This window comes from Seriola aureovittata, chromosome 12, assembly GCF_021018895.1.
Source record: "Seriola aureovittata isolate HTS-2021-v1 ecotype China chromosome 12, ASM2101889v1, whole genome shotgun sequence".
Taxonomy (NCBI): Eukaryota; Metazoa; Chordata; class Actinopteri; order Carangiformes; family Carangidae; genus Seriola; species Seriola aureovittata.
The window spans coordinates 14,661,365-14,684,184 of NC_079375.1; the positions used below are offsets into that span (position 1 = coordinate 14,661,365).

At 41.0% G+C, this 22,820-nt stretch overlaps 1 protein-coding gene across 6 annotated transcripts in view; it reads right to left on the reverse strand.

Annotated features, from left to right (window-relative positions):
* Nucleotides 1–1,245: 1,245 nt before the first annotated feature.
* Nucleotides 1,246–22,820, reverse strand: part of per2 (period circadian clock 2) — a 30,910-nt gene continuing 9,335 nt past the window's right edge. The window contains exons 3-24 of one of the 6 annotated variants that reach the window (XM_056391210.1): nucleotides 17,823–17,915; nucleotides 17,465–17,619; nucleotides 16,749–16,870; nucleotides 16,339–16,540; nucleotides 15,287–15,338; nucleotides 14,590–14,732; nucleotides 14,399–14,477; nucleotides 14,185–14,291; nucleotides 13,934–14,087; nucleotides 13,696–13,810; nucleotides 13,157–13,303; nucleotides 12,882–12,972; nucleotides 12,518–12,695; nucleotides 11,934–12,058; nucleotides 11,552–11,758; nucleotides 9,719–9,982; nucleotides 7,869–8,767; nucleotides 7,394–7,510; nucleotides 6,292–6,529; nucleotides 5,549–5,756; nucleotides 4,032–4,182; nucleotides 1,246–3,461 (exon numbers count right to left, since the gene is read on the reverse strand). In XM_056391210.1, coding sequence (XP_056247185.1) covers nucleotides 3,249–3,461; nucleotides 4,032–4,182; nucleotides 5,549–5,756; nucleotides 6,292–6,529; nucleotides 7,394–7,510; nucleotides 7,869–8,767; nucleotides 9,719–9,982; nucleotides 11,552–11,758; nucleotides 11,934–12,058; nucleotides 12,518–12,695; nucleotides 12,882–12,972; nucleotides 13,157–13,303; nucleotides 13,696–13,810; nucleotides 13,934–14,087; nucleotides 14,185–14,291; nucleotides 14,399–14,477; nucleotides 14,590–14,732; nucleotides 15,287–15,338; nucleotides 16,339–16,540; nucleotides 16,749–16,870; nucleotides 17,465–17,619; nucleotides 17,823–17,915 — 4,060 coding nt within the window. In that variant the 3' untranslated portion in view covers nucleotides 1,246–3,248. Of the gene's footprint in view, nucleotides 3,462–4,031; nucleotides 4,183–5,548; nucleotides 5,757–6,291; nucleotides 6,530–7,393; nucleotides 7,511–7,868; nucleotides 8,768–9,718; nucleotides 9,986–11,551; nucleotides 11,759–11,933; nucleotides 12,059–12,517; nucleotides 12,699–12,881; nucleotides 12,973–13,156; nucleotides 13,304–13,695; nucleotides 13,811–13,933; nucleotides 14,088–14,184; nucleotides 14,292–14,398; nucleotides 14,478–14,589; nucleotides 14,733–15,286; nucleotides 15,339–16,338; nucleotides 16,541–16,748; nucleotides 16,871–17,464; nucleotides 17,620–17,822; nucleotides 17,916–22,820 lie in introns of all 6 variants that reach the window. The other 5 variants (XM_056391211.1, XM_056391209.1, XM_056391214.1 and 2 more) reach the window with 5 other exon arrangements.

A 22,820-nucleotide genomic window follows, 5' to 3' on the forward strand; every position in this document is an offset into this window, starting at 1 on the left:
GTACTATGTGTGTATGTTATGCTTCTTTAAACTTACACCCCACTACATTTCAGGTATAAATATACTGGAGTTCTTTCACCCACTGCATTTATCTGACAGTTAAAGTTCCTAGTTACTTTGCAGATTAAGACTGTGCTAACAAAACATACATGATCCATTTATAAAATGATACATCAGAGATTAAACTGTAACTTTAAAACAAAAACAACTCTGCCTCGACTAGCTATTGCATTTTGCTATTTGTATTTCACATGATTATTTCCATTTTATACTGCTTGATAGTTCTACTTAACTACATTTCAGAGGGAAACATTTTTTTGAGATTTTTCAGATTGAGACTTTTGTGGATACAAACTGCTGCTTACAAGTCAACATATCAATAATATCAATCAAATATAAAATATAACTATAATATAATGTAAACTTTGTGACATGATGCTCAATGGAAGGGTATTATTTTTACATTGTGGTAGTGATACTTTTAAATAAATAAATGCTTTACTCCAGCTGGCAAGCTCCTAACTGTTAAACTCCTACGAGGATTTTTAGAAATCACCATGTTAACCCAGGATGATGAACTTGATTCAGATGCGTGTCTGTGAGGTGACTAGACCGGATTTGCAGGGTTCCTAGAGGTGTAAATGGCCGCTGCAGGAGGGCAGATTGTAAAGCTTCGCACCTCGGACTCAATTTGGAACAAGTATGAAGGTGTGAACGGGGGGTCGCTTTGATCAGGCCTGCTCAGCCGTGGAGCTGATCGTCTGTCGGTGTACAGCCCAGCTATTGTTTCAGTGGTCGGACAGACATTTCCATCAAGAAGGTGAATGTCATGACTTTAGGATAGAGAACAAATAACCTGAGTATCTCTTTAAACATTACACCTACCTTCCTCATTTAAAAATGCATTGTGGTGGCTGTTATTATATTCTTATGTTTCCCCAGAGGCTTTTCTTTTTAGACTTAAGCAAAACAATATAACGAGTACTTCCATTTTTTTGAGCTGATGCAACATTGTGATGTTGGTGTTCATGCCTCCACACTGTTTGTCAAGCATCGATCTGCTGCAAATAGGCAATAGTTTATTAAGTCGTTCACACTCATTAGCAGGTCATCGGCCTTAAACAGCTGCGATCTCAAATCACTAGTATTTGTCCAGTGTAACGTGTCGCTGACCTGTCAAACGTCAAAGTGAGAGAAAGAAACTTTTTTTTATCCAAACATTACACAACGCACTTCACTTCGCTGTAAATTAGACAATATTTTATTTTGAGAAAATTTAACAGAAAAATCTCCATTGAAAATAAACGGGAATAAAATACAAATGAAAAAAAAAAGTAAAAGGTGCATTCTTGTCAGTGTCTGTTCAAATAACAGAAAGACAAATGACAAAATCAAGAAATATTCAAGTCGCTGAGAAAGAGCAGTTTCCTCTCAAATGAGAACATACGCTTCAAAGTGAAAGAGAGCTCTCCACACAGTAACCTGACATCTGTCTGAGCTGCTTTATACCCGTGCAATAACCCTAAACTGACTTCTGAAGCTACCACACGTTTGTTCTGAACGGTAATGAGCTCCAGTCGCTTCCACAGGATGCTCTTCTCCATATTTATGAGGGGCAACATCAGACCAGTTCAAGTGTCATGTGGCACACTTTTAAAACTGGGGAAAACATCCATATTTTCTCCATTTTATATTCAACACCCACCATTAACAGCATACTACGCTCGTATTTTCTAGTCCATGGTGGGAATTGTCCTACTATTGACACAACTCACATTTTTAAAATAGTATTTACAGTAAATATTCAGAATCTTGGTCCTACTTGCTTTTTAAGATGGATTTTCCATTACAACTTAAAAACACATAAATCTGTTTGTACAGAGACAAGTATTGTATGTAAAAATACATCTGCTCAGAGTCAAAGACTGCTACAAACATTCACACAAGCACTGAAATCAGCTGCTTCTTTAAATGAGAGGCATCTGCAAAATAAGTCACCGTTTCATAGCTGATACAGAAACAAATGCCACGTCTAGTGAGAAACCGATGAATGAAATTATGCAAAAAGAGTGAACACTTAAAGCTGCATTACAGGATGCTCCAAATGTCAGAGAGAGGGCATATTTAAATATTAAATGTTATGTCACTTAATGTTTAAATTTTCTATCAGAAATTATAACATGATGGGATGGTGAATGCATGGAGCTTATAGTATGTGTTGCACCTGATTGTCTTTTTCTGTGTTTTCACCAGTCTAAAATGTTTTCACCACCTCCATCGTGATCACGGATCAGTAACTTTACATAAGTCAAATGTGATAACAAATATAATACATTGCATAAATAATACTTGTGATACTTCAAGTATGTGCTAATAATACATTTGCCTAAGCAAATAGAGTTTCTTTGAATTGTAATTTTAGCACTTTTGCTCAAGTTAGGATCAGAGTACGCCTTCCAACCCTGGTGAGGATGGAGGAGGTGAAAAGCTTCAGACACTGTCGGTGAGTTCGTGCCTGCTCACTGACGATACTGTACGCAACGCCAGAAACGAATTGGACCAAATGAAGCAGACACAGAGATGTCTCATTCCTGTTTTCGTCTTCTTCCAGTGCAGCCCATAAAGTGCACTTGTGCGTTCATTTGTTGCTCAATGGGTATGTATGACAGGTGTGACTGAAACTAACTTAAAAACTCTCCAACTGTTTTCGCCGCAAGCTGACGTAGCACAGTGTTTTTGTAACTGAGGAAATGACATCACAAAATGCTGAAATCAATCAAGTGAAGAACAGTTGGTACACCACTGAGCCACATCCCGATGGCCGGTGTTTCTTTGACCTCTACTGTGCTGTGTACTGTAGGACATATTGTATTTCCCGTATTCGGCTCTACGTGTCCTAATCAGTGCATAAAACTCAACAAATGACGAATGAAAGAACATAGAGCCCAACAAGCCCTGCTAGCACCAAAAATCCTGCCTGGTGCAGCTTATAAGTACTTTAAAATAAAATAAAATATATTCACATTATACAAAGGTCTTGACTGTTTGAGCCAGTTTCCCCGGCATCTTACCAGGTACAACTCATCAAACCGCAAGACAAAAACAGTAATGAAGATTTTTTTGTGAAGAGCAAAGGCCTTGCTGGTTGCTTTTTGCAAAGTAGGTCCCTCTACAAAAGTTGCTCTTCACAGTCATGCAGAACAAGAGGCTGACAGGTAATGAAAGTCACTCTGAAAATCTTGAGCCGTTTATTGTCTGGCTGGTTGTGTCTGAGAGCTGGAGCCAGGAGAAGGGTTGTGGCAGGAAATGATGACTGTGTTCGAAGGTTCTTCTCTGGGCCTCCGCTGGCAGCTGACCTCCCGCGTCTCTGTATCACCGATGTCCAGATCTGGCTGATACTCTGCCACAGCCGCCTCCACCGCCGCTACTGCCCCTGAGGCGCTCTCACAGCAGGAGCATGCCTGTTAACCACAGACAGGTTTAAATGAGGCATCAAAGTGAGAAGAAAAACATAGAAAAACAGGGTGGGTGCACAACTTGAACGTTTGATGTTCTTTTAAGAAACATCTCTAGACCAAGACAAACAACCAGACACAGCATACCAAGTTATACTCAAAACATGTAATTGGTGAACTAATATTTTTAGGGTGACTTTTTTGCATAACAGATAAAATACATAAGTGTCACAATCTTACAATATATTTTTCACAAATATATCCATAAAAATGTGGAAGGCCTCTTTTTAAAAAGCAAGTCGAGCCCATGAAATCATTTTTCCCAAAATCCAATTTCCCAGCAACACAAATACAAAAAAACAAAAATACCGATTTTGACATTCTTAAACAGTAGTTTCTTTTCCTACTCCATATATCTGACTCCAAATCTACATCAAGAAATAGATAGGTACTGATGTATTCAATATTTAATAGAAATATCAAACAATGCTATCTTATCATCAAGCATATGAACTGTCATTCCTAAAAAGGATGGTGTTTTTAACAGACTGGAACTGAACTGAACTCTCGTTCTACCTTGATGTCTATGGCCTTGGGTAGACCTCCCTTCTTGATCCAGGGGTGGACCTCGATCAGCTCCTTCGTCTGCTCCTCTGAAAAGTGCGGCTGACTCTTCTGCAGCAGCCTCAGCTTCTCTCTGTCCTCTCTGAGCACTCTCTGGATGTCACTGCAGGTACAAGCAAACACACAAACAACCACACTCAATACACCACCCAACAATCATATCTGACAAACCTTTATGAGGGCTGGGTTTGCAAATAAGTGGCTTGTATGATAAAGTTTCAACACTGGGAGATCACACTCCAGTGAGAACAAAAAAAGGCTGAGTGTCTTGAGCTCTTTGTTCCTGCCTCTTCTTACAATGCTTTCTAAAAAAGAAATCATACACTGCTGATAACTGTCAGTCTCTTTCACCGTTTGGCTCGGCTTAACTACTGACTCTATGTTAACATAAGGGTGCCATCTAGTGGTTAAAAATTGTCACCTCAGCCATAGGGTTACAGTGTAAGACGTGCAAACTGATTTCTCTTTCTATTTAGAGAAGTTGACCACAACAGAAAATCATGCGTGCTGTCTCTCACGCACAAACAAAACATTGCAACTGGAAGGAAATACAAACAGTTGAACAAAACAAGCTGTTAACCCTCAGAATAACATGTATTCAGCCTATATATATAAAAACACACAAGTTGCTCATGAGAGACTGTGGGTATATATTGCGCACTTGTAATATATTGTGTCCATTTGCAAGTATGAAAAACTGAACTTTGGCCAATGTCCATGGGCCTCCAGCTGTAACTTGGACATCTTCTGAGAGAAACTCATGTCCTCAAAGATGGACCTCAAAGGCCTTGTAGTTAATACTTACTAACTTATTTAGTATCATATCTCAGGAGACACTAAGGTCTCTAAGCTCTTGAGTCTTAGAAAAATTAAATCAGAGCCCTGGATTTCAATAACTTGATGGATAATTTTCCCAGAAACATGAGAAAATTTTTTTTCAGCTTTGTAACAGTTTCTCAGTTATCAGTGTCTTGTTGTGTACAGTGTTCAGTAAGTTATTAGGGCAGGGAAGTTTCAGAGTGCTATTTAGTGACAAATGTTATGTAACTTTTTGGTGTAGTCTGGTTTATGTTATTACTGATTAAGCTGGATTTCTCATCAAACCTCTCCTCTATATGCCAGTTACCTGTTAAGTGCGGTTTGTGGAAAATCAAGGAACAATGTGCGGTACAATTTCATCTCTTAAAAAAGTTTTCATTCTGCTATAGCAAGTTACTCTGTACAGATATGATGAGATCATGACACCTATGTGTACCTATGAGCTTTCTGCTTCCTGGCTGCACACAGTTCCTCCATAGCCTATAAAGAATAAACCAGTCTATTACTGAGGAACACAGGACAGTTTGCCTGGATGCATGCTTACCCTTCCCCTTCCATAACAAACAGAAGGTTGATAAACTATCAAACAGTAGTGTCTACAGGGCCACTATCCTCCTCCTCATTGGCTACGCTGCTATCCTCCGACTCACCGCGAGGGCAGCTGATAGGTCATCATGACCTTGTCATCAGTGTTGGCCGTGAGCAGCCACAGCGGGTCCCTCAGTACATACTTGATGAATTGGTCGCTCTGATCCATCTCCATGGGCCCTCCGTCGCTGCTGCTCAAGTGATCTTTGGCCTTCTGGCTGTTCTGAGACGAGTCCACGCTGCCAAAATATTTACTACTGTTGTTGCTTCCTGAGAACACCAAGACAGCAGAGTATTACAAGTTTGCTACAATGTTTTTCTTTACTACAAAAAGGTATCAGTAGTATCTTCAAAGGACAAAAACATGTCCTTAAAACTAGCACTGGCACATGATTTTGCTGAGCTTAGTCACAGCCTTGTCAAACTGTGCCACGGCTTATGTACGTAATTCTGTAAATATGGTATCTGTGGGTAGATCTAGTAAATTTCTGAATGCATTTCTGTACTTCTATCTGTTAGCATTGTGATATTAATAGCTAACAATGGACCTTTCATCAATCAAAAGAAAAATAAAACTTATTACACACACTTATTCTGGGCTTCATATTAGTAAATCAGGGACTATAAACATGTTATTCAGCTAAAAATCAACAGAGAGACGACACAAAACTAGTAACTGAATATCAAAATGACAACGAAACTGATTCTACTTGTATTCAATTTGTACTGTTGATTAATCCCTGAGGATGTGTGAGGTTGACCTCATCTCATGTTATCCAAGAGATGTTAAAAGTTAAGTTCAGACCTGTTCCACTACCGGAGGTCCCGCTAGCTGATGTACCACTGGCTGACGTCCTGCTCTTAGATGTCCTGCTGTTGGACGTCCCGCTGGCTGAGGTTCCACAGCCGTTGGACCCTGAGCCCATGGACCCCGAGGTCGCCGAGCCTGTACCTGAGCAGGAGTCCTCGTGGAGAATAATGTCCAACATGTCACTGGACAAAGAGTTGGCGTCGCTGTTGTTCCCATCGACACGTGAGCTTGCCTGCGAAAACAAAAACAATAAAGTGATAGCATTAAAGAGGAGCTTGACTTCATATCTCTGGCCAACACACTGTAGAGCTTGTACTTCTTCTGGTGCATCTTTATAATACAGGCAGATGCAGCTGTGTTACATCTTGACTCTACGTTTTAAGACTCTACTAGGAGTATATTTCTCTCGAGAGTGTAGTGAATTTCACCAGGCACCTGGTACACAGTACCATACCACTAAGGTTGAGCTTAGTTAGAAACATGACAGTGATCCTGCTCCTTCTCCAGCTGATTTAAAGGAGGCGAAATTCATTACATTAATAAGTAGGAGCATATACATTATATTTAGAAGTTGGGGAAATGATTAATGTTATTAACGTGTAACAGAAGATAATGGCAAACAACTTACTGTGTGCGTTCCTGGTCACATTTCGGTACAATACAATACAGAGAAACCAACATGACCCCACTGATGCTAAAATAGATTTCCACTGCTAATGTTATTGGTATGGTTCAAGCCTTGGAGGCCAAACATGCAAAATCATAGAGAGGATGTTCTGTATGTGTGCATGAAGTCATGCATACAGTACAGTACTGCTGTGTACTATAATACGGGTTTGGTTTTAACCTTTTTTTAAGCATCACTTGTTTTCCAGTTCATGTTACGTCTTTTTAAAGTTTCTCAGTCTCATGCTTTAAAAGCAATGCCACGCGGTGGAATATGCTCTACTTGATAGACAAGAACAGTGCAGACTATAAATGTAAATCATAAGTCATGAAAAGGAAAAAAGAGAAATTGTTACAGATATAACTGACATATGGAATCGGGGAGGAATGGGATTGGAGAAGTGTGGAGGTTTTCTGATGAGTTGCCTACCTCTTTGCTGTAAGCCCTCAGCCTAGAGCACACTTTATCCCAAGACAAACGCTCACAGACACAGGGCGTGCCCTCGCAATACAAGGGTCCAGGTGGACCAAGGAGACTGAGAGATGGCTAAAGGGTGTAAGGGATAATAACATCATGTGTTAACACCCTGGGCCACATTTCATCTGAGGACTCTAGACTGACTTGACTTTACATATGGCATAGCAATACAACAGCAAAAAACTGCACTTTAATACGCTGAATAATGTGGAGGAATCACTGTGACAATGGCATTAAATCCCAAAAGGCTCAGAGACATGTGATTGAGTGTCTTAGAGGCCTAACTATCGGGGGTCTAAACAACCCACAATGATACATTTCGGCGAGGCAGTGACATTTTATCCTGACAGTTTAAGAAGGTAACAGGTGAAGAAAAGGGAAAGAGAAAGAAGAAAGCAAACAAAAAGAGCTTTATTTCCTTGTTTACCTGCTTCAGCTCCCTCTCCTTGGCCTGGTTGCCAGTGGCTCCTTTCTCCCTTTCAGCCGTACTGGTCCCTTGTCCACCAGAGGGCAGCAGTATGCTGTCCTGCCTGTCCACAGACAACTCCAGCTCCAGCAGGTTGAGGGGTGAGCTGCAGCGAGACTGGAACAAAGGTGGGGATGCCTGACCTCCACCTCCTGCAGACTGTGGCGTTGAGGAGCGAGACTGGCCCTCCACGGGGGCCTTTGGGGTTTCCGAGGATGGAGGGAAGTAGTTTGATGGGGTCATGTAACCTGCTGGAGGAGCAAAGTGGTTTTGGGAGTTGAACTGATTCTGAACATCGAAGGAAAGTTGAGCTGTGAAGGTGCCCTGGCCTGGAAAGGCAGCCTGACCAAAAGGCTGTGTCTGGGTGGGGAAGCCCCCAGTCTGTGCGTGGTACACTGGCTGTGTTGGTGGAGGCCCGGGGGCCATTGGAGAGTACATGTAATTGGGCAGGACTAGAGCCACAATGGGGGTGACCATGGGGGCAGCGTATTGAGCAGGATGGATGGTTGGGGGGCAGGGAGGGGCTTGGGCGCCCTGGTTGTCCCCAAAGCCTGTTAGAGTGGCGTCTGTGCGGGTAGGTATGGAACTGGCTCTGGGGTAAACCGGGAGGGGGTAGCCTGGCATCACGGCGGGGTAGGCCATGGGAAAGGTGGACTGTGAGGTGTCTGAAGGAGACCAAGAGGTCGGGTTGAGGCCATGGTGTAAGAGAGGAGGCCTCGGTTGTTGTTGTCTGTGATGAGACACTGTGCTGTCCGAGGACTCGATCTGCCTCGCTCGCTTCGACTTGGTCTTCTTATTCCGCGTGCTTCGCCGCGTGGTGGGCTGTGCGCCCTGCTTGCAGAATCGAGCAGCGGGTGCAGCTAGAGGGCCGAGAAGAGCAAATTTTGTTTAGTGATTTGTGAATTTGACATTTGTCAGTAACAAGCAAATATAAATTGACAATGAGAGAATATGAGGAAAACTCCAATTTATTAAAACTTTGGTCTTACTTTTTTAGAATTGCCCATCATTTCTAAAAGTTTTGAAAACACTGTAGTCATTAAAGTAATTTGTTACACCACAGCAACAAAGTCTGACGGGGAAAAAATACAAGTGGTAAACCAACAGTTGCCAGATTATGTACACTGATGGTTCCCAACCTGAGCCATTCATTGGGTCACGTGATATAGGAGATAATAGAGAGCATTGTTCTACTACACCAATTTGAATAAATTTTTTCATGAAACTTTCTCTAATCTTTGCTTTTATTGTAAAATATGAATAGTTTACCTCGTTGGGCCCTTGGAAGGGTCAAACAATCTGGAAAGTTTAGTTTAGTTTGTTTTTCTCTTTTTTTGTTGGTAGACCTGCTCACAGCTACATTACACATGCAGACTGTGTGGAAAAGGGGTCATAAGCCAAAAAAGGTGGAAAGCGATAATCAAAACCAGTCATCTGGAGATAAGACTGAAAGGTCGATAGTAATCCCTCATTGTACAAGAAAACAGTGACCACACAACTATGGCAAGCATGAGAGGTCAAACCTGGACCAGGGAGTCTGTCCGTAAACTGTGATGGATACTTCAGTGATAATTTAACTGTTGACCATTTTCTCTTCTAAATAAGTTTGGTTACCTGGGGGTTTGTTTAAAAACTAATTCTGTCTCTTGGCCTGTCAGATTTCTTTTTAGTGATGCAGCCATGCTCCCAGATCTCACAAAATAACTTGGTGAGCCCAAAGTTATCAATACAGATTGAAGTGATGCCCATAAGTTGTAATAAACTGGAATTATCGCTCTCATATGAATTGTTGGTGTGGTGTTCAGTGGCACCATCGCTGGCGATCTGTTCTCTCTGGCGTTCCAGGTACCGAGGGCAGTTTGCTTTGAGTTGTGTGATTCCACGAAGCTCTCTGAAGCGATACAGAAAGGCCTGCTCTTCCTTCTGCGTATGAGCCGCCAAAACCTGCTTAGTCAACCCCAGCTTCTTGTACGATTCCCTCTCCTGGCTGGGAGGCGAAACAGCACAAGGAGGAACACCGATGTTTTGGCTGGATTCTACCGTCTCCCCTGTTCCTGGTACATCCTCTATGATCTCTGCTTGGATGACAGCGGGCAAACAACTTTAACATACTGTTAAGTAATGAAAGGTGGAGTTTTTATGCAATACAACATATGCAGTAAAAACAACAGAAGCAATGTTGACCAATCACTGTAGTTGCTTGCATTGGAACATATAATGGACACCACTGAAAAAAGCATTAACAATAAAAATGGAAGAAACTTTCAAAGAATCACTCAAGTCGGAACCACTTTCAAGATTATCAGAGGCCACTGGTCAAATGACAAGACTGTGAAAGAATTGTACAGTCATTGTGTGTAACCAATATTATTCAGGTATGTTGTGTTTACATCAATGCCGATCAGAGCTGGAGCCGATAAATACCGGTGTCTACTGAGTCATTTGACCCGGGTGTGAATGCCAGTTGTCCCCTTCTTCATTGCTGACAAAAGCCCAATGATAGCAGATCTTAGCAGGTTTTTTGACCAGTGGAAAAGCGGCCTGATATACTTTGTTTGCCCCAAATACATGTTCACTCCTTCATTGGGTTGTTCGCTTGACCTAGTGTCAGTGAGGCTCACTCATTGGCTATAGTAATTACTACAGTAAGTACTTCTTCAAATGAGTACACAGATGTGGACCTGCACTACTGCGATAAAGCTCGATCCAATAAACATGAGTCTTGGATTATTATTGTCTACCCATGTCTGTCTAAATTTATCACTAGCATGCATAATACTGTACACTGCATGCTTACAATGAGAAAAATGCAACACTAGATGACCATCAGTAGCTTTGTTTTTGTTAGGGACTACAACAATCAATTTTTCCAACTAGAAACTGTTGGATGAAAAATGAGAAGGAGAGCTGCCACTGATGTGTCACACATTCTTAAGTTTTTACATTAGGCTGTTATTTTGGATGGGACCAAATAACCCTGAAAAAATTTGTGTGCACCGATCAGATCTATAAATTTTACATAGTGGGGGGGACTTTACTTTTTCTGCGTTTTGAGAAATAGATTGCCAGCATCCCCTGATAAAGTGGATACGCACACACACCCACACACACACACGCAAAGACACAGAGAAAGCGTGTACACATATGGCTACAAGTTAAGTAAAGTTGCATTTACAGTGCTGTGAAAAACCATTTACCCCTTCCCCAATTTCTTCTATTAGTGAATATTTGTCACACGGAGTAGCTTCAGATCTTCAAAATGTAACATTAGACAAAGGGATAAAAATGACCAAAACAAGCAGCTGATGCTTGAAGATCTACCACTGTGTCTGAGCTGAAGTATTTCTGTAAGGAGTGGACTAAAATTCTTTGAAGTGATATCAAACTTTCAAATTTACTTAACAATTAATGCAGATATTGCTGCTAATTTTGTGCAACCTGCTATAAAGTGGCCAATACCTTTTCAAATGGGTGATATGGTCTTTGTTCCACAAGTTAATAACATAATACAGTAAACAGTATATTAACTCAGCTTTTTTTGTCTTAAGACTACATTTTGCCTTGGATTTGATACCTTAGTACAACAAATATCCAATAATAGATGAGATCAGGTTGGAGGTAAATACTTTTTCACGGCACTGTACCTGACTCTGGTTGAGGTTTCTTGTCCCCAACATGCACTATGGTGCTACTGTAGCTACACTGGCTGGTTATGGACACCACACTTTCTGGTTTGTTAGGCACAGGTAGGGGCAGCGAAGTGCCCACTACCGCTGTGGCTGCGTCACTGGACTTTTTGTCTTGATTGTCCAAAGCGGAGAGACCAGACTGATCCTTCAACAAGGCTGGTTCTGCCAAAGAGAACAGAGAACAAGATATACTGACAAGGTGCTGGCATTGTAGAGTCTGAGAGAGAAGTTTAAAGGGCAGAGTGTGAAGGCCTTAGAAGGCTGTAGCTTTGTATAATGAGGTGACAATAAGTGTCTGGTAACCTTTCAAGGTATGAACTGAAGCATTGCCACATACCTTCAGACACCTGCATGTTGTTGGATCCTTTCTGTTTGTCCTCATCTGAGTTCGAGGACGTACTGTTAGAGGAAGACTGACACTTTCTCTTCATGGTGATCGGAATATTACAGCTCTCCAAGTACCTACAGAAATCACAACAAAATGAGGACTTTCTGCATTTTTACCATCTATTACAACTAGCTATCTGCAAGAGCAAACACGTCGCAAAACTACAGTTACCGCCTCATGGTTGCATGCCTTTGCCAACCAGCTAAGTTGGCAAGATGGCCATATGGATATAAAATGTCACCACTTCATCATTTTATCCTTTTAGACATTTGCGTTAACTTGTGTCATAATTAGTTATAGCCAGAAATGTATTTTGTGGCACTACCATGACCTTGACCTTTGACCAAGAAATTCTAATCAGTAGAAATCTCACCTCAAGTCATATGTTTTCTATTGGTGCTTTGATGGAAAACTTAGTTTCTAAAGCTTGCATTTACCATACCAATTATACAAATCTGGATATACATTGTCCCCTATACTGGACAATCCAGGATCATGGTTGCCATTCCTTAAAATCATGTCAGCTTTTGTACCTGATGACACTGTCCAAACAGCTCATCTGCTGGTAGGAGTAGGAACTCTGATCATTGAGGGACAGCTCCTCCTGCAAAGATGCCCTACTCTCCTCCATAGTCAACCCGGTCTCCCTCCAGTTGAGAGAAGTGGCTGAGTCTTTGGGCCGCACCACTGCTGGGCTCTTCTGTACAGACTCTACTGGAGAGAGGCCAGGAGTTAGGGGACGAGTGCAGGCTGGGGTCACTTATACAACAAATATTACAATTTCCCAACAACTGAGGCACAAAAAGACACATCAGCTTTCTTATTCCCTCTATGGGTTCGATACACTCTCTCAACTGTTTACACACAATTACACAGGCAATTATCAGCTGGACTTACTGCCATTTCTTTTCTTGTGGTCAGGTTTGGTTGTTTGCTGCTCCTGGCTCTTCTGGAGGTGAATACCTTTACAGATTTCCTGAAAGGTTCGCTGTGAAACAGAGACACAAGACAGTCTGTATAACTTCTGTTAAAAGAAGCTCCACTGAAATTTAAAATATGATGAATTATTGTGAAAAGTCAGACAGCCCAGTAGTATTGTTGGATAATCCTGTACACTTATGGTACTGGGCTGAAACACGCGCTTCTAAACTGCAAGTATTGGGGTTACTCACGGGTCTGGCTTTGCTGCTCACTTCCTCCTCCTGCTCCTCCTGTCGCATCTTGCTCTTGGTCAGGTTGTCACTAGAGGAGGACAGGCCCAGAAGCTGATCATTGCTGTTTAGACTTGCGTAGCCACTGGACCCACAGTTATGGACCGGCTGGTGACAGATAAAGAGAGGGAAGAAGGAGGTTAAAAATGGAAGAGATGGAGAAATTGAGTCTCAAGGCAAAGCGAACTACCTAAAATAATCCAAGTGTTGCTCTACTTTTTTGGTTAGTTCCTTAGTCTCTTTTGGGTTTGAAGGTCTTAAGGTTGCTCTTCCACCCTGTTGTGTTCTGTGATTACAATTTTTTTAAATATAATTTGATATTTTTTTTGGAAGTAAGATGTTGCTTTAATCCCTCAGCTGTATACTAACATTTACATCTCTTCTCTGATTAACGTTATCTCTGCTAGCTTCTATGATTTCACACAGCCTAAATAATATACCGTCCTCTATAATCTATACCTTACATCCTGAATTTTCTTTCATTTCTTATTGCCTCTCACCTGTAGTAGGAGGCGGTGGATTTGCTCAGTAATCTCTTGGATGTCAGAGTCCATGGTCTTCATCTCGCTGACAGAGGAGCCCGGCGCCACGAAAACATCTTCATTCACAGGCCCCCTGTAAGACAACAACAAACATCAGTGGATGAAGCTCCATCAAACAACTTTGAAAACTTGTTTTTTCCTTCGGGATTTACATGTATGACGGACTCCACTTAGAGATTACAAGTCTAGTACTCACATTCGGACTTTGTGTCTCCCGATGACAAATGAAACTTTGCGGCTCCAGGGATTGACAAAACTGGACCAGCTGGTGTCTAGGATGATGTATTCTCCGTTTCGTGCACAGAACCGGATGGAGGAATGGTCAAATGGCTGCCCTGCGAACTGAAGGACTGCAGGCAAAGCCAAAAAAAAACAAAACATGGTTAGTACACTGAGGGAGTACAAGCAGGAAATTCTTTCCCCATCTTTTTAATTCTGTGGGCTCACTCTTTCTGTGAATGGCCAGCATGATCGGTCGGTCATTGGGATGCAGGTGGAGGAGGATTGGTGTGCCAATCAGGTCCTGGGGGAGGTACCCAAGCAGAGGAACCGCCCTGATACAAACAACACACATCTCAGTTAGTTAACTAACAACAGTACAAACTGAGCCTTACTTGCATAGCTCAGTGATCTCTGTGCAAATACTCAAGATTTCGCTTACCGCTCATCCACATCCTGGAACACACAACTCGGAGTGTGTGTGGTTGTGAAGATACGCTTGTCTGTTGGAATTCTGGGTGCTTTAAGGAATAGAAACGATATGTGATATTAAATGGCTTTTTCGCTAAAGCCTTTCTTAGATTTTTGTGTGATTCATAACTGGTCATCCTGAACCTGCAGTCAGGATCTTACCATCATAACCAGAGTGAACCCTCTCAGCCAGGAGGAGGCAGCAAAACTGGTCTTCAGCATGTTCTGTGTCTTGAACCTTCATCAAGTAGGGCGTCATGCGGAATGGATAGTACTGCAGATTGCCCTCACACTCTTTACCACCACTGCAAATTAGATAGAAGAGTTAAATTAAACTTAATCAAATAAGGATGGTCTACTTTATTCAAGTATTCACAAATACTCTCAGTCAAGGTTCATGGATTTTGGAATTCAATATTTTGAACACATGGGGGTGCTGTGTAGTTATTTTTCCATCTATATGTGTGAATGTTGATGCATACATTCTTAAATTTCTGTTCTTGAGAGGCTGAGACCAGTGTGAGGATGTTTTAGCCATTTTAAACACCATCAACACCATTTCTACATCAGGTGAGGTCAATAAGATCAGATTTAAGGTTCGTAATGAAAAAATAACGTCAATGGAACTTCTAACAAATATAATAAGCTGTGGGTGCGTGTGTTTTACATGGGTGTGTGTGTCCGTCTGCTTATATGTATAACCCTGGCCTGGAAAAAGCATCCGATTACAGTTAACACGCTTATGATGTCACAAACTAATTGAAAAGCATCTAGAGTGGAATGAAAGTATGAATATAAAACACAAACAGGTACGAGGAGCAGATGGTCTGACACCGTGTCTGAACCAACACCCACTCACCTGATACGACAGAAGAAGGATTTCTCCTGCATGCAGTCAGGCTGGGATGAGTCTGAAAAGGGGAAAAACATGTTTAAATTTAACAGCAACATGATCTTGCTAAATGCTCAGCTCCCGCAGGCGATTGAGGTTTGATTAATTCCATCTAAAAACACCATTTAGGAGCACAGCTCTGCACTTAAATGCAACAAATTTACACTGAGTTGGAGTGAGTGCAGCTCTGGGTCTGACGTCTTGAAAAGATTCAAGGCCACAGACCAACAAGTCAATCTGGCCATTATCAATTAAACTGTACAGGATACAATGAGCTCTCAAACACAGAAAATTGTAAAAGGTCAATAATCTTGACCTTCTGCACCTACGGTCACAATGTTGTTAATGTTTTCTTAATTTGTGCATTCAGACTGAGACAGCTCAGTCTACTCTATGAAGCTTAGATGAAAGGGAATCAGTTTTATGAATGATACAGTCAGGTTGACCTGATCTTGTTGGCAGCAGGCTGTGCTTTCCTGACTTGTTCCCAGACAAATTTCTGATGTACTATCCCAAAATCTCAGTCATGTCTTGTATCCTTTATTCACTTTCTTATGTAGAGAAGGTACTCTTGAGAATAATTTTTATAGGAAGTGAAAATGAAGTAACAAGACCATCTTATCTCTAGTTGTAGGTTTTGTGGTGCAGTTGTTACCAGTGCTTGGCAGCATCTGGAAGATGCCTGATCTGCTGATAAAGATTTCTCACTTTGTTTGCACTCAATCATTCTGTTTCTCCATAGCTGTTATTTCTGTCAACTCTGTATATACAGCATCTATTGAGAGTCTGGCTGTCCCGGGAGAGAGATTCCTTCTATTGGTTTCCCCCATTTTTTCCTTATCTGAATTGAGGGTCTAAGCATAGAGGGAGTCCTATGTTGTACAGACAAATTTGTAACTTTGGGCCACATGAACAAAATCGAGTTGACTTGTTATTCTCATAAGTACAAACATGGCCAAAGATGCCCTCAATGGGCTAATTGATATTGTGTCTGGGTAAGAGCGGTGTAGTTTTTGTACCTGCTCCAGTGCACATGCTCCAGGAGGGCAGGCGGTAAGGCGTTGTGAAGCTGTAAAACACACTAACATCCTGCGGTGTCAGGAACTCCACAAACTTGGTGTTCTTGAACACATCTCTTTTACAGTTGAGGATGGAGGCAGCCTGATCAGAAATGTAGACGATCCTTCCTGTGATGAGAGACACTGCTACTGCAAAAATGTCCTGTAGAAGACACAAAATCCAAATTGTGGGATGAAGGAGAAAACTTGTACCTGACGGCACAAACACTCATCAAACAAATCTGACAACACATCACTTAATTCTTCGAAAGCAGGAGTACATTTACTGAATTGTCAAAGCATTCATCTGTATATGCAGCTATAAAGAACTTAAAGATCAGTATTGTTTCTAAAATTATGAAATTACTCACATTATTTTTGAGGGTGTATTCAGAAGTGATACTGTCTATTTCCTCTATTGTATAAGACGATACATCCAGGCCTGAAGGTTGACTGTCATTGGTCATCAGAAGCTGGTAATATTCCTCATTGGCTGCAAAAGCAATATTACAATGACTCGTCACAGTCTGGTCAAAACATATACGCAATACAAAAACAGATGGTATTTGGAAACTGATAGTTTCATGAAAACAGCAATGACGATCTCGGGTAAGGAGAGAAAAAAAAATGACCTACGCATGTTGAAGTCACAGACATTTTTTAATGATGAAAAATGTCTGAGCGCTACAGTAAAATGCGTCATATTCTTTAACAACTGTGCTGATGACTGTACTGTTTAACCACTACCCGCCCATTTCCATTTATAAACATTTAGACAGGGTGGAATTAAGCATTTACAGACCATTACCGATAGAACTGCCTATAGAAACATTCCCTCCTGCTCAAATGATGCCTTTTTGCTTTGCCATTAACTGCTAAGACATTCTTGTGAAACAAATAGCCACATTTATGCATTCACTCATTAATGTCTCATTAAGTACAGACACTGTAGCATCAAAGTAAAAATATCTATATCCAAACTGTGAATTTGAACAGGCCACGAAAACACAGTAATGTGTTATTGTAAAGGTTGATACTTAATCACAATGCAGAAGGACAGAGAGGAGGGATGCTGAATGCACTTTACCTTCCACTTGTTTGACACAGCGCAGCGCGTACTTGAGGGTGTTCAATGTGGAGGACTTGTTATTGTGTCTCTTCTCAGCAGGAAGGTGAAGCTTCAGCTCTTTCAGGGTTTTAATCACCTCCTTCTGGGTCTTAGCTTTGGCAGACTCCTGACTACTGCAAATTGCACAGCGACACACACATGCACAGTAGCATGTCAAATATTGCAACAGGGAAAACAGTCCCTCAGAGAAGATTAAAACAACAGAAATAGTGACAAAGTGTCATTTTGTAAGGTGCACTGATGTTAAACTAAGAATGAGACTGTTATCCTGTGTGGTGAATGTTTTCGGTTAGTCAACGGCGGTCAGTGCACTTACCTGCAGCCACTGGTTGAGGGGTTGTCCTGCTCTGAGCTCAGCAGACTGAAGGCGTTTGAGCTGCTCGGAGGAGATGGACTGTGGGAGTTCGAGCTGCGGGAGAGACAAGGACAATTGAACATCTTGCAAATTACTTAAATTACCTCAAAGAGTCACACAAACAGAGGAGAGAGACACAGCTGATTCGAACTCCTCCCTCATTAAATTTAAGTTTAACAAAAATATAATCAAACGGAAGACTGACAGGCCAAGTAGAAAACGTCACCATCATTTTCTGATTTTTCTGAAGCACAAATTTCACACGTCTCATACATGCATCTCCTTCTCACTCTTCACACCGTTGCTAAGGTGCTCAATTTACCTGCATATAAAAAAAAAAAAAAGAAGTATACTCAGTTGCACAATATGGGGTGTTGTTAAGGTGAGCCGAAAAAAGACCAGTTGATTCCTGCCTTTGTGGAAGTGAATGGGAAACAGTGGGCATGTAGCTTCACCTCTCATTTAGGAGCCAGGCAATAAAAGAAACTACACTCCAAATCTGAGGTCAGACTCACGTCCTTGAGGACCTCAAGTACGTCTGTAGCTCACAGGGTACATAGCAGGAGAGCACCATTACAGTAAAAATTAGGCATCAAAATACAACTGGGGGCAGGGATGCTGCTGGAAATTCTGGGATCAAGAAAACAGCTCTCTTGGTGGACTGAAATAGTACTTTTCTTCAGGAAATTGTACCAGGTTTAAATAAAAACCACATTCTGAAGGCCTCATTTTTCCTAAGCCATTTTACTAAAACTACATTTGAAAAAATGTTATACATATTTAAATAAATATTTACATGTAAATAGTGAAAGTTCATTCTAGACCTAAAGAGGAGGTTGACAAAAGTAGTTTGAGCTTTTTCCAAAAGTTCTGAGTTTGAGAGTCTGTCTTCCTCAGCAGATGGAAGTTTGCTTGGTTGCCACCTTCCTTGTGTCATGATAACCACCAACCACCATTTCAAAAAACTGTCTATTGAGAAAGACTCTGAGATCCATTGGAAAGTTCTGTCAAAAGCTCCAAAGTGGACGCTGAGAAAAATATTATTTGTCAAACTTAACAAATAATGTATCTTTTCCATGCATGAATGTAGGTCTGTTAAATACTTTTGAAAACAAAAAACATGTATGGGTAGTGGAAACACATCATGTCTACTAATCATCTAGGTCTGCATGCATGAGTGTGTGTGTGTGTGTGTGTGTGTGTGTGTGTGTGTAATCCACTGCATTAACCTACAAGCTTAACACTACACTAATACACTCAAATCGACAGCTCTTAGAAACAATGATTCACCTGAACTACAACACAGGTTACTATGAATAACCTGCTTACCTGGTCAAGAATAGACAACACCTTTACAAATAGCCTCTCCAAGCAGGTATCTAATTCTATCAAATATAGCCTTCACTACTCAGGAATGCAACAGCTGGTTTTAGACTGGACAGACTTAACATGTAGTGTTCAGTTGGGTTATTTGCAACTTTGCAGTAAGTCTGTCAATCATGGAAAGATCTCACGAAGAGAAAGAGCTCAAACAGGCAGGGGAGTCTCTGTTTCAGTTTCTGTTCTGTGCGGTGTGTCTCTGCTCAAGGTGAAGATGAGGGCAAAGTGGCCTTGTTTAATCAGAAACCTTCAACCGACAGCCTGTATGAACATCTGACCTCTTACCACGCCAGGTGTATGTTAGGATATCTCGTTACACTGAAGAGACATGAATAACACAGTGAATCAACTGCATATGAATAAGGCAAAGAGGAGCTCCAGTGGGCTAAATGTCTGGTGTGTTTTTCCATTCTGCATGACAGCTATACACAAGCTATATGCCTATAAATTAATTTAGAGTTAATAAATGTGCATTGTGTGTTTTCTTTTGGATAAAAGACAAAGTATCTTACATCCAAGAATATTCACAGGCTGAGCCTATAGAATAAGCTGTTTTCTGACAGTTTATATGCTCATCATTTCCTTGACAAGCGGGTCTAAGTAGTAGTAGTGAAATTTACTCATGTTATGTGTTATGTTAAAGATTTAGCAAGGCATTGGTTGCTTTGCAAGTACAGTTGGCATAATTAAGCCTTTGGATTCACAATAGAGCAGTAGACGATAGTGTAGCCCAGGGTTGTGTGTATGCGGCCCACTGTATTAGCCTACAAGCTTATCAGTGCACTAATACACTGAAATTAGCAGGTCTCAAGACTCATTGACTCACCTTTCACATACCTGTTTCTATAAATAACAGGATTAAATGACTTAGCATAGACACAACATTTGCAAATACCCTCTCCGAGCACAACCAGGGACCTCATTTTACAAAATACACTGAGTCATCAGTTTATAAGATACACCTGTACTATATTATAATTAGCTTTTGTTGAAACTGTGTCAGAGTACAAAACTGCTCAAGCTCTGTCATGTTGTATGGGGACTGTGAGTTAACTGTGAGCTGTGACTTAACTGAGCAACTTTCAAGTACTGCAACCAAATTTGAACTAAACTGCTTCAACAGTGACTTTATTGTTGTTTTGAAGCTATTCCTGTGTTTCTTTTGCTTAATCTTTGTCATTGTCTCGCTGGAAAATGACCCTAAGTCACACTTCTCTTGCAGACTACACCAGATTCTACCACACATTTCTCAGTATTTTTGCTTTATCATAAGCCTGTTGCACAGAAGCATCCCATCAGCATCATGCTGCGGCCACCGTGCTGCATGGAGTTGATCAAGAAGAGTTTACACCAAAAACAGTTAAATTCTGGTCTCATCAAAGTACAGAACCTTCTCTCCTACATGTCCTCTGTCAAATGTTAGCCCAAATGTCCTTTTGCCATAAAGTTGTGAAGTGTGACCCAACCAGGCAATTTGTTTGTTTCCCTCCATAATGTTTTTTCCAGGCAGTTTGATAAACCAGCAGTTAAGCCTTATAGATGTATTTCGTAATCAAAATGCACTTGTAAGGTGTATAATAGATATGTTGACATGTCATAGCAAGAAAAGTGAAGGTGTAATTAGTAACATGACTAAGGACTGCAGAGCATTAAGGTAAGCCACTTCCAGGGCTCACCCAAGCGAATGTTGCACTGGGACACTTGAAGGAACGCATCCATTATTAATGTTATTAGTTACACCTATGCTTTTCTTGCTGTGACAAGGCAAACTGTCTACCATCGTTTGGTGATAATGATTTATCACAATAAATACCTATGAAATCAATTATTTTGTGGTTTAAATTGGTGCCCAATTTAGATGCATTTGCAGAGATAGATTTTCACTCTGATATTAAAGTTTATGTTAATGTTGTAAAAAAATGATGGATCAATAACACTGTCCAAAATGTGGAACAGTTTCTTTAAGAGCTATATTACCCTAAAATGACCCAACACTAAAACACATATACTCTCTCTCTCTCGCTCTCTCATACAAATGTAAAGCTGAGTGCAACAGATGGTTGAAGCGGGATCTGTGACACAAGACAAATGGTGCTTTTGGTCAGCAAAGTCAATGAAAATCCCAAACTCCAAATGCTTTAATAATCAAATGAATGAGTTAATCTCTTGGAAGACTGTCATTTGATGAATTACAAATGGTCAATATCTCAGTATAAATACGCAGATTGTTTGGCTGTCAAGTATCATGTTTTTCATTAGTGGCCTGTTTCAAATAGAGACAAGGAATTTGTCGTTGAGGAGTGGTTTCCAAAAAATTGGTACAAAAGGTTAGAAGTTCGACTGAAGAGAGGGAGGGGTGAAAGACAAAGAGGGAAACAAAAACAAAGTGAGAGATAAAGTCATCCCGTCAGCGGATGAGGGAGGGAGCTGGTGTGTGTTAGACTAATGTACGATACAGACAGGAAGAGGGAGGGGTTTAAAAAAAAAAAAATCTGGATTCAAAAGCTCGAATGAGGTAAGAGGGATAGGGCTGGGAGTGAGAGAGAAAGACCATGAAAGCATGCAACCCCGCTCGCTCAGCCCAGTAATAAACAGAGACAAACACTGTGTTGCTGGGCAATAACAAGGAGTTGGAGAGCGTGACACAACCCATCTGGCATTAAGAGAAAACCAGCCTCCAGCCTCCAGCCTCCCGGATGACATCAATGCAGTCTTCCTATTGGGAACAGAAGTCCTTTCATTTTTTCCACTGCTCAGGGCTCACTCTGGCTGTCTCCGAGGCGGACTGCATTGAGTCCACATCTATTTTCGGTCACATTGCACTCACGCTCAGACAATTTTGGGAGTTTTGCAAATATTTTCTCCGTATAATTCAACTTAATTCCGTTATATGCTGTACAACTATAGGCTGAGTTAAAGAGCTGCCAGACACATGATTCACACTTAACACTTTGTTTAGTTTAGAATTACTGTCACCAGTAAGTCTTCAAACAAGTAGGCTCAACAGGTTCAATGAGGTTTATTCCAAGCTTACTGTGTGTGGTAGATCTAGGATACATGGCTAAAACAACATATAAGTTAGCCTTTAACATCTTGCAGAGATACTAGATGAATATTAACTCTCACCCAGAACAATAAACCAAGTGCACCATATCCCCCTCACTCTCACTCACTCACATTAAGTGTAATTGTTCCTTTTGTGTGCGTTTGTTCAGGTATGGTTACAGACGCTCTCCACCTCCATACACTCGTATTTGAGTGTAAGCCTCTTGAATCTCCACATCAAACACTAACCACTCAGTGTCTTTGAGTTACTGAATGTCATGAACTAGCATCAGATCTGGTTCAGGGATTCATCCTTATTTGGCATGAGTCCCAAAATAAAACGTTATGACGAACAACATGTCTGTTGTGCAGATTTACTTTAATATTCCTCATGCTGGTGTGCTCAGCTGGCAGGAAGAGTGTCATTGAAAGTAACATAATTTAAAAGCTATTATTCAAATCAATTTCCATTCACATTTTTAGTTTTGCATAGAAACTCTAATGGTCAATGAAAACCTACGAAGTGGATTCACT